Genomic DNA, 10,299 nt, shown 5'->3' with positions numbered 1-10,299 from the left:
ATTTTTAAAAATATGTCTTAGAGACACTGCATTTTGGACAAATTTGGCCCTGTTTAGGTTTTATATGATCTTGGCAAGAGTCTGGAAGAACCACGTTGAGAGCACATAAGGAAATCCTCACGTTTGTAATCCCACAACGTCTTGTTTTGTGCAATTGTTATTGATACTTTTCTGTTTTTTTCTATTTCCCCCCTCTTTAGTTATCACAAGACAACAAAACCTCAGTCCCAATGACAGAAAAGACATTTCACTCTCTATTTACAAGTGAGTCACTTTGGCTAAAAGTTCCCAGCTCATACAGAGTTATTTTTTATGAATATCCTCGTGGCGTATAATTTTGTATGTAATCCAGTAAAATATGTTGAAGATGAGAAAGGCAAGTGGGAACGCAGCACGGGATATTGTATCAATCCTTTTGGCACGGTCGACAAACTTCTTTTTGATGGAATCTGAATCCTTTGGTGGTGGGGGCAGTGGAGGATTTAGAGGTGTGGCCTTGACTGCAGCACCGTCTTTGACCTGTAGACAGTGACCCATCCCATAGCCAAAATTAAACCGACTGTCACGAGTAGCATCTTCTTCCTAAAGCATGAGAAGTAGAAATAAGAAATAATCAGATGCTTGTACAAATTTTCATTAAGATTTTGCCTTTGAGAACTTCAAGCTCAGGGCAAACCAATTATCAAGCATGATGGTTTTAGGAGTTAGTGCTGCTTTTCAAAGTGCCATGTGACTTGATCAGGGGTCATTTCGTAGAAAAAGAGGTGCAGGAGCTCATTAGCATAACTTATTAGCATAACTTATTTGCATATGCCACGCCCCCTGACATCACTGGAAGTGTGTCAGAAGGCAACACCCACCGCTCAGGCTCCACTGGAATGTTTTGGATTACTAGCTATTGGGGGGGGGACACGTAGATCTGCCCTCAAAGAAAAGGGAGAGCTTGTACCTGAAGGTGTGTGGGAGGGCTAACTTACCTGGTTACTTCTTGCTCCTTGTGGCCTGACTGAGGGCTGCTGGGAGCAGGGGGCGGGGCTTGCTGCATGTGCCCACCCCTTGGGCTCCTTACTGCTGGAGCTCCGCTCCTGTGCGCTCCTGCAGGAAATGACCCCTGGACTTGATATACTTTTTGTTTGTTTGTTTGAACAGTTACATTCATCAGACGAAGGTTGCTTAGAAGCTCATAACCCATAAATGTTGTTGGTCTCTAAAGTGCTACTGGACTTGACTCTAGCTGTTCTAATGCAGATCAACATGGCCACCCTCTGAAACTACTTTTTTGTCTACAGAAAGCATCCAATTATACTCAGTTCACTATCAGATTGTGTGACACAGCAAACAGAGGAGCGTTTAGTTCCACTTTCTAACAAGTCATGTGATTTGCACAATTATTGTCTCTCAATCCAGCCTGGATTATTAGGAAAATAAAGGAGGACTAATCACCTGGAGATCAGTTGTAATCTCAAGAGATCTCCAGCCACCACCTGGAGGTTGGTAACCCTATGCCTTCCCCAAAGAATCCTGGAAATTGTGCTGGGTGAAGGTGCTGAGAATCCTCTGTTTACAAATTCTAGTAGCCCCAGTTTAGTATAACAGCACAACCAACCACAAGTATCAGTGACACAAAAGACATTCCATTCTTGAAATACAAACAACCCATTTTGTCTGGAAGCTCACAGAGTCTATTTTAGTGATCATCTCCATTTTCCAGAACTATAGTTCCCAGGATTCTCTGAGGAGAAGGAATGGCTCTTAAACCAGTTAAAATGTGTGGTGTATATGTGCCCTAATTATATAATGCTGCTAATATGGGAAAGTAGACTAAGGTGCCTGCCACACGACAGAGAAAAACCCCGGCAAAGTGCGGCAAATCAGAGCCGCACTAAAATAGAGACGCCGTGGCGGGATCCCACGGATCCCCTGAGCCGCAGCGCCATTGCTCCCCGGCACGATCAGATGCCAGGGACAAGACACAGTCTGGACGGGGAGGCTGCCGAACTGCGCATGTCTGAGCATGTGGAGTTCGGCTAGGAGCCGGGTAGGCCAGCCTTGCTGCGCCGTTGACGGATGAACCACCTCGGTAGGTGGTTCATTTTTGATGTGGTGTTTTGCCCGGAAGGGACGGATCAGGGACGGTAGCAGGACGTTTCCCAGATGTTGCGGTGGGATCGCGCCGGTTTGCTCCGCCCCCGATCCGTCCTTCTCCCGGCCCAAAACTGTTCGTGTGACCGGGGCCTAAAATAATTTTCCATTTTGACAAGGTTAGTTCTGAAAAATTATAGAGAAGTGGCTATTAGTTTCATTCGTCCCACCACATAGAAGTGAAACGTGCCTAGTTAATTTGCAAAGAGCTGCATTTGGAGCAATAGGGGTCTTTGGAAAACCTTTAGTGGCACTTTGACAAGAATGCAGAACAGCAGTGTTCCCAGGATGCTTTCTGCATTGCTTCACACTGTATGCAGAGGGAATGAAAACCTAGGTCAGGAGGTTAATTAAAAGAGAACAGATTCTCAGCAGCCAGTGTTTTGTGTTTTGAATTTATTTGGAATCTTTTAAATATGCTAATAGCCTATTATATGAGGTGCTTGTCTGGCTAGCCAGCTCTTCCCAAATATAATGAGCTTCTGCTCTCCACAGGAATTCCTGGTAAATTGTGCTATGGCGGCAATCCAGAGAGAACGGCATATGTGTGCTCATATCCCCCACACTCCCTCCAGGATCTCCTCACAAGGCACTTTTGGAAACCATTTTTGGAAACTCCTTCAAGCACATATCCACATTTCAAACTTGATGCAACTGTTATACCAGTTTAACTGATGACTTCCTCCAAAGAATCCTGGGAACAAATCCAAGGACGTTAAACATTTGGTTACAGATCTTTATCCCTTCTTCATAGGGTTTCTTGCAGAGAATGAACAACTGTTAAACCAGTTCAACACATGTTCTACACATTACATAGAAGACCTATACACGCAACATATGCAGGGACAAATCAACATATGTAAAGGGGGAGCAGAAGCAAGCACACTGTCCCCACACCCTCAAATGTGTTTTTGTTCAAATGTGGGTACTGTGCTACGTGTGTACAAAAATTATACCTATTGGCTCTGCTCCCATGATCAGGAACAATGCTCCCTCTAAGCTGTGGAGTGTTGTGAGCAAAAATTCTACGTTGTGAGCTACTGGCATTAAAGTTGTGAAGAAGCGATTTGGCTACTGCATAAATTAGTTTGTTCTGGAGCCATCCTTCCTGAGCTAAGGCAAAAATGTGTGAGCCGAAGGCTAAAAAACTGTGAGATAGCTCACACTAACTCGGCTTAGAGGGAACACTGATCAAGAATGTTCAAAAAGTGCCTATGTGTATGTAGTTTACAGACATATTGGTTGCTGTGCACACATTTGTAGCTGAGGTGTGTGTGTGGGGGAGGGGCTGCACACTTAGTCATGAGTAGACGGCAGAGCCAAGTAGAATTTTGGAATTTACCACTTCAGAATGTGGTGTCTTTTGAATGACACCCATGGAAAATACCCAGGGAACTTTCCCCCTGATGTGCACAGTTGACTGCATGGTGGGAATATTTTTATGTGGGAAAGCATTCAAAGACATGACACCCTCCATCTCAGTTTGAAATGGAATAGTCCACAGTTCTACCACATCAGTCTATCAATACCTCATTCATCATGTCTGCAAGCCTGTAAGGCAGATATGAACTAAGCAGCTGTGGTACCAGGGAAGGAAAGTTCTAACTTTTGAAAATGGCTTGTAAAGCTGTTGAAGGGACTGTTAGGGCGGGAAAATATTGAGACAGGCCACATGATTTCCACAGGGCTTGTTGCACAGCCCTCTGGGATACTGCCTTGTAAGCTCTGATTGCATCAGCTCCCCTTCCTATTTTGTTTTTTTTAACCCTTTCCACCTACAATATTAAGAGTTTTGCATCAATGCTGTAATAATTACTTCTTTCCCTCACACTCAGGAAGTTAACCAGAAAATGTGGAAGGTATTTGGAAGGTGTTTTCTTAGCATAGTGGGTATCTGGTGAGTAGAGGAGGACACTGCTAAGAGACTCATGCAAGGAACTTAGCGGGCACATGGGTTGATTCCAAGGAGTGGTCAGTCCTTCAAGTATGTGGGTCTGATGTCATGAAAGACTGTAAAGTAAGGACTAACACTGTTAACTGATCCCAGAAACAGATATGTACCATTAGGCAATCTTAGCTTTAACTTCTGAATGGGTCCAGCCATGTTTTTTGCTCAGTCTGGTCCAATTCTCCTCTTTACTTCCACAGGTTCAACATGGCTTTTGCCCAGGCATATCCCACAATCCTCAGCAGAACCTTTCTGAGCGATCAGAGGGAATCTCTCTTTCCTTTTTACCAGCAGAAAAGCTGCATTGGAGACAGCCTTCAAGCACACAGCAATATCCCATTTCAGCGCAGACAAAACTATTCTTACTGCTAATTACCATAGCAATTAATAATGTACATCTCGTTTCTTTTGCTGTTATTTCTTCTTCTCAATAAGAGCTTGGTGATCTTTATTCAAACCATAAACCATAACTAATGCACCCCCACACATGCCCCATTTCTGTCCAGGATATTGGATGATATAATTTTCTGGCATTGTACCACACCTTTCAATGCAGTGTGCTCTGTAATGCACAGTCTCAGATCAAATGACTTATTCTCAATATTGACTCAATTTTGAAAAAGAATGATGATTTTGCACTGAGTGCATTCCACACAGCCCAAGTTTTATGCTTCATGCCTTCCAACTTGCACTGCTATGGTGATCAAACAATTTAAAAGAGTATGTGGTTTTATTAAATTTTAAGGACAAAAAAATGCAAACGCAATGTTTTTGCCAAAAAATTTCAATGAATTGTTCCCATTGGGTTTCAGAATGTTCCCAAAGGAGTCACCATCTTAGTATGTTATAACAAAAAAACAGAAATGTTATGGGCCCTTAAACAGTATGAAGTGGGCTCTAGTCCAAACAAGTGTATACTTTTTTAATAAGGTGCTTTCTGTTAGATCGCGCTAACAAAGGACTCGTAGAGTGATTCAGCAAGTGATTCAGCTTTATTTAGAAGTAACGAACAAGCACTAACTCAGTAAGAAACCAGAACAGAAAACAGTGGGAGCTTATGCTCCTTTTAAACATAACCGGGCTAATGTAGCCACGCCTATTTACAAATAACAACCAATGAGATTGCTAGAATAAAGACCAATGGGAGTCTTTCCCTCCTAGGGAATGGTATCGTTCTGATTGGTCGCTGTTACGAAGCGACCAATAGGAAGTTCGCTCAGAGGAGCCCTGGTCTGGCTCGAAGCTTAACATGGGAGTCCTATGAGGTGATTCATGTAATCATTTCAATACATTACAATTCCTCCCCCCTAAGTTAAGCCATCATCCCAATTGTTTTATTATTTACATACATGCAATCAACCTTTGTACATCAGTTATTCCAACAGTATTTACACTCATAGTCCTTCAGATAAGTCGGCATTTGCCGCGAACGCTGGGACCTGCGGAGCGGTGCAGGCTCCACGGGCAGACAAGGTTGTGGGTCAGAGTGGGGTTCACTACAGCCTGGATCAGGCACAGACTCTACTGGGATTTCAGCCCCACACACAGGGTTCTGCCCTGACTCGGGGACAGTACCGGGCCTTTCGGTACTCACCGCCTGCTCTGGGGGTGTCCACTCGACATCAGGGGATTCAGCCGTCGGAGAGTCAGCGCTGTCCCTAGCCCAACGTCTCCTTAACTGATCTATGTGGCGCCGCCATATTCGACCGTCAGCTAACTGCACCACATACATTCGAGTACCCACAGAGTCGGATATAACCCCAGGAAGCCATAAGTGCCCGTTTGCATAATTTCGTGCGAAAACCTTGTCCCCTTTTTCAAACATGCGCACCTTCGGTTGCGCCGTGGTACGCTCGGATTGCTCTTCAGTGAGGTCTGGGTGCATTCGGTTCAAACGGGTCGTGAGTCTCCGCCCCATTAACAATTCGGCCGGACTACGGCCTGTAGCACTACAGGGGGTGGTGTGCTGCAGCAAAAGAAAGGAGCCCAGCCTCTGGCTCCAGTCCCCTTCGTCCATTTTACCCAGGGCCTCTTTGGCCGTCCTGACCATCCGTTCGGCTTGGCCATTAGATGCCGGATGGAAAGGGGCCGAAGTCATTTGGCGTATGCCATTACTCGTGAGGAAGAGCCTAAATTCCTCAGACACAAATTGAGGCCCGTTGTCACTGACGATGACGTCAGGCAACCCGTGGGTGGCAAAAAGTCGGCGGAGCGCATGGATCACAGCAAGTGATGTGGTCGATTTCATATGCACGACCTCCAGCCATTTGGACATAGCGTCCACCACAATTAGGAACATTTGCCCTTGGAGAGGGCCAGCAAAATCTATATGCAATCTGGCCCAGGGTTTACCAGATGACTCCCAGCCTTGGGGTGTAGCTTGTGGGGGATCGGGTCTGACTTGCTGGCATTTGGGACACCCTCGTACCCATTCTTCGATCTCTTTGTCCAGCCCCGGCCACCAGACATACCCTCTGGCCAACGCTTTGGTGTGTACCATACCGGGGTGACCCTCGTGCAGCGACTCTAACACTCTCGTCCTGAGTTTGTCAGGAACCACCACCCTGTTCCCCCATAATACACAGCCCTTAGAAATGGATAGTTCATTTTGACGGCTTTTGTAAGGGCCGAACTCCGGTTCAACGCTTCCAACCGGCCACCCCCTCCAAACCCAGTTTAATACTCGGGACAGCACGCTATCCTTGGCCGTGTGTGCTGCAATGTCCCTGGATGATACCGGGGGTCGAGGAAGCTCCTCAATTGCCAAGACCTCACAGGCGGGGGCAGGGTCTGCGCCAATGTCCGGCACCGGGCACCGGCTGAGGGCATCCGCATGCCCAATCGCTTTCCCAGGCCGGTGCTCTAAGTCAAAATCATAAGCCTGCAAAAATATCGCCCATCTAAGCATGCGTGGGGACATGATGTTTGGCAATTGCTTATCGGGCGCAAAAATCCCCAGTAGCGGCTTGTGGTCAGTGACCAGCAAAAATCGTCTGCCAAAAATAAAATCATGGAACTTTTTGACAGCCGCTACCAACGCCAGACCCTCCTTGTCTATCTGGGCATAGTTCCGCTCTGCCGCAGATAGTGATCTAGAATAAAAAGCGATAGGCGCTTCGCTCCCATCAGGCATCAGATGGCTTAAAACTGCGCCTACTCCAAAAGGTGAAGCGTCAGCAGCTAACACCAGGAGCTTGTGTTCATCATAATGCGTGAGTACGGCATTAGATGTCAGCAGCTCCTTGACTCCCACAAAAGCCTTTTCCTCGGCCTGCCCCCACTTCCATTTTGCCTCCTTGTGCAAAAGCGCGTGCAAAGGGGCCGCCACTGATGCCTTATGCGGTAAAAACGCATGATAAAAATTCAGGAGTCCTAAAAAGGATTGGAGCTCCTTCTTACTCACCGGCCTGGGGGCGTTTTGGATTGCAGATACCTTCTCATCCGTGGGGTGGACTCCCTCTGCGTCAATGCGAAACCCCAGGAAGTCCACACTTTCCACCCCGAGCGTGCATTTTGAGCGCTTAACTCTGAGACCGGCATTTTGAAAACGCCTGAGGACCTCTTTAACCCGGTCCAGTAGTTCCTGTTCAGACCCGCCCGCAATCAGCACGTCGTCAAAATAGGGCACTGTGCCAGGTACCCCCCTTAGTAGACGTTCCATGAGGCCCTGAAAAATCCCAGGTGCTACGTTGACCCCGAATTGCAGCCTGTTCACTTTAAAAGCCCCTTGGTGGGTTACAATTGTTTGGGCCTCGGCAGCCTCCGGGGTGACAGGCAACTGCTGGTATGCCTGGGCCAGGTCAAATTTGGCGAAAATCTTGCCACCCCCCAGGGAAGCCAAAATGTGGCTTATTACCGGGACCGGGTACGAATGTTGCTGCAGCGCCTTGTTAATCGTACATTTGTAATCGGCGCATAGTCGTATGGACCCATCTGATTTGACAGGGGTTACGATCGGGGTCTCCCATTTGCTGTATGGTACTGGCTCTAAAACCCCTTGCTCAACTAGTTTGTCAATCTCTTTTTCCACCTTATGTTTGAGAGACACAGGTACTTTCCGATACTTCAACCTAATAGGTTTGACTGACGGATCTAAGTCAAACGCAACCGGGGGGCCCTTGTACCTCCCCAACCCTTCGGCAAATACATCAGGGAACAGGTCGTACAGCATGCCCCATTTATTTTCAGACATCCTGTTAATCCCAGAAATACCAATGCCCAATGGCTCAAACCAATCTAACCCTAGCAGGTTAACCCGGTCTCCCTCTGCAATCAGGAATGACAGTTTAACACATTTCCCCTTATACTCAACAGTAACAGAGTCCCGTCCGGCCAAGGGAATTCGGTTGCCCTGGAAGTCGGACACTCTGGTTCCCGCAGGCTGGAGCCGCCGCCGGCTTCGGTTCGGGAACAACTGGCGCCAGGACGCGGCAGAAATCACCGTCACGGACGATCCTGAGTCCACCTCCATTGTACAGGGTCGGCCGTCGAGGAGTGGAGTCACGGTGATCTTGCCCTGGCTGCTGGTGCGATTTACGGCCGATGCGCTCGACAAGGTCGCCGTCAACTGGCAGCTTGCTTCCGATGCTGAGGAACGGGTCTTGCCTTGGGTGCTGACTGGAGTGCCCCTCTGCGCTGACCGGTTGTTAGTTGAGGGATCCTTCTTCGCTGATCTGCAGACTCTGGCCAGATGACCACGCCGCCCACACGCTCTGCAGTCGACATCACGAGCCCAACAGGAGTCGCGCTGGTGCTTCCCGCCACAACCGGAGCAAGGCTTGACGTTGGTAGTCTTCGCTGGGGTCCGCTTGCCTCGAACCGCGTTGACGTCATCATCCGCGTCTTCGCCCTCGCTGTCTCGTTGAGCGTGTATACTGGGCTCTGCCACCCGCTGGCGGACCTCCTTCGTGGACTTCTCCGCTGCTTCCGCGGCCATGGCCTCTTCGTAGGCCACTGCCCAGGTCAGGGTGGTGCGGGCGAACAGCCTCTGTTGCAGCCTTTCATCTTTGAGACCGCAGACGAGACGGTCTCTGAGGGCTTCCTCCACGTTGTGGAAATTACATGGCCGTGCGGCTTTGCGAAGGGCCGCCACGAAATCTGCGATGGTCTCGCCTCCGGCCTGGTTCCGCTTGTAAAAAGCGTGCCGGCAGGCGATCTCCGACGGTTGTGGAGAATAGTGAGCCTTAAGCTTCTCCGTGATGTCAGCGTAGGTGACAGTCTTTATATCAGTTGGGGCCACCAACGACCTGGCTATGTCGAAGGTCCCCTTCCCGCAGGAACTCAGGAGGCATGCTCGTTTCTTCGCCTCATCGGTGATGTCGTGGGTCTCCAGATGGAACTCGAACCTGGACAGGTAGGAGTCCCAGTCTTCTGAGGAGGGTTCGAAGCACTCGAACTTCTGGCTTCCAGCCATCGGGGGAGACTTGGGCACCGGAGCTGGTGGCGCCTCCGCCGGATCGGCTGCTGTGCTCTGCTCGCTTTCTTCCGAGTCCGAAGTGTGGATGTCCGCAGGGCTGCCTACCTGCTCTAACATCCCATCCTCGTCGCCAATTGTTAGATCGCGCTAACAAAGGACTCGTACAGTGATTCAGCAAGTGATTCAGCTTTATTTAGAAGTAACGAACAAGCACTAACTCAGTAAGAAACCAGAACAGAAAACAGTGGGAGCTTATGCTCCTTTTAAACATAACCGGGCTAATGTAGCCACGCCTATTTACAAATAACAACCAATGAGATTGCTAGAATAAAGACCAATGGGAGTCTTTCCCTCCTAGGGAATGGTATCGTTCTGATTGGTCGCTGTTACGAAGCGACCAATAGGAAGTTCGCTCAGAGGAGCCCTGGTCTGGCTCGAAGCTTAACATGGGAGTCCTATGAGGTGATTCATGTAATCATTTCAATACATTACACTTTCATGACTGGGCTAGGTGATTGTTCTTGGTCCCTCCCCACCCCCAGGCTACCAGTATGCTAGAACTGAGCAGCATGTGCATATGACCAGAGGTGGGTCAGTAAAATAAATAAATAAAAATGAGTTATTTGTAAACATGTGTTAGCACTACAGATCCTGGTATGATGTGGTTATTCCAAGAACAGTACAATGTCCTAAAGAGTTATTTGTAAGTGCGCAGCCAGTGGTTTGCCATTTTGTTTTCCCTCCTTGATTCAATAAAATAAATCTACCCCCCCCCCCCCCCAGCACTTTTTAT

General features: G+C 48.1%; 1 protein-coding gene across 2 annotated transcripts in view; it reads right to left on the bottom strand.

Moving 5' to 3' along the window:
- Nucleotides 1-303: 303 nt before the first annotated feature.
- Nucleotides 304-10,299, bottom strand: part of GLRA2 (glycine receptor alpha 2) — a 193,783-nt gene continuing 183,787 nt past the window's right edge. For both annotated transcript variants that reach the window (XM_015417598.1, XM_015417599.1), the window contains exon 9: nucleotides 304-582. In XM_015417598.1, coding sequence (XP_015273084.1) covers nucleotides 304-582 — 279 coding nt within the window. The remainder of the gene's footprint in view (nucleotides 583-10,299) is intronic.

Source organism: Gekko japonicus, unplaced genomic scaffold, assembly GCF_001447785.1.
Source record: "Gekko japonicus isolate JY-2015 unplaced genomic scaffold, Gekko_japonicus_V1.1 scaffold18, whole genome shotgun sequence".
Classification (NCBI taxonomy): Eukaryota; Metazoa; Chordata; class Lepidosauria; order Squamata; family Gekkonidae; genus Gekko; species Gekko japonicus.
This window is presented reverse-complemented; position numbering and strand designations above follow the sequence as displayed.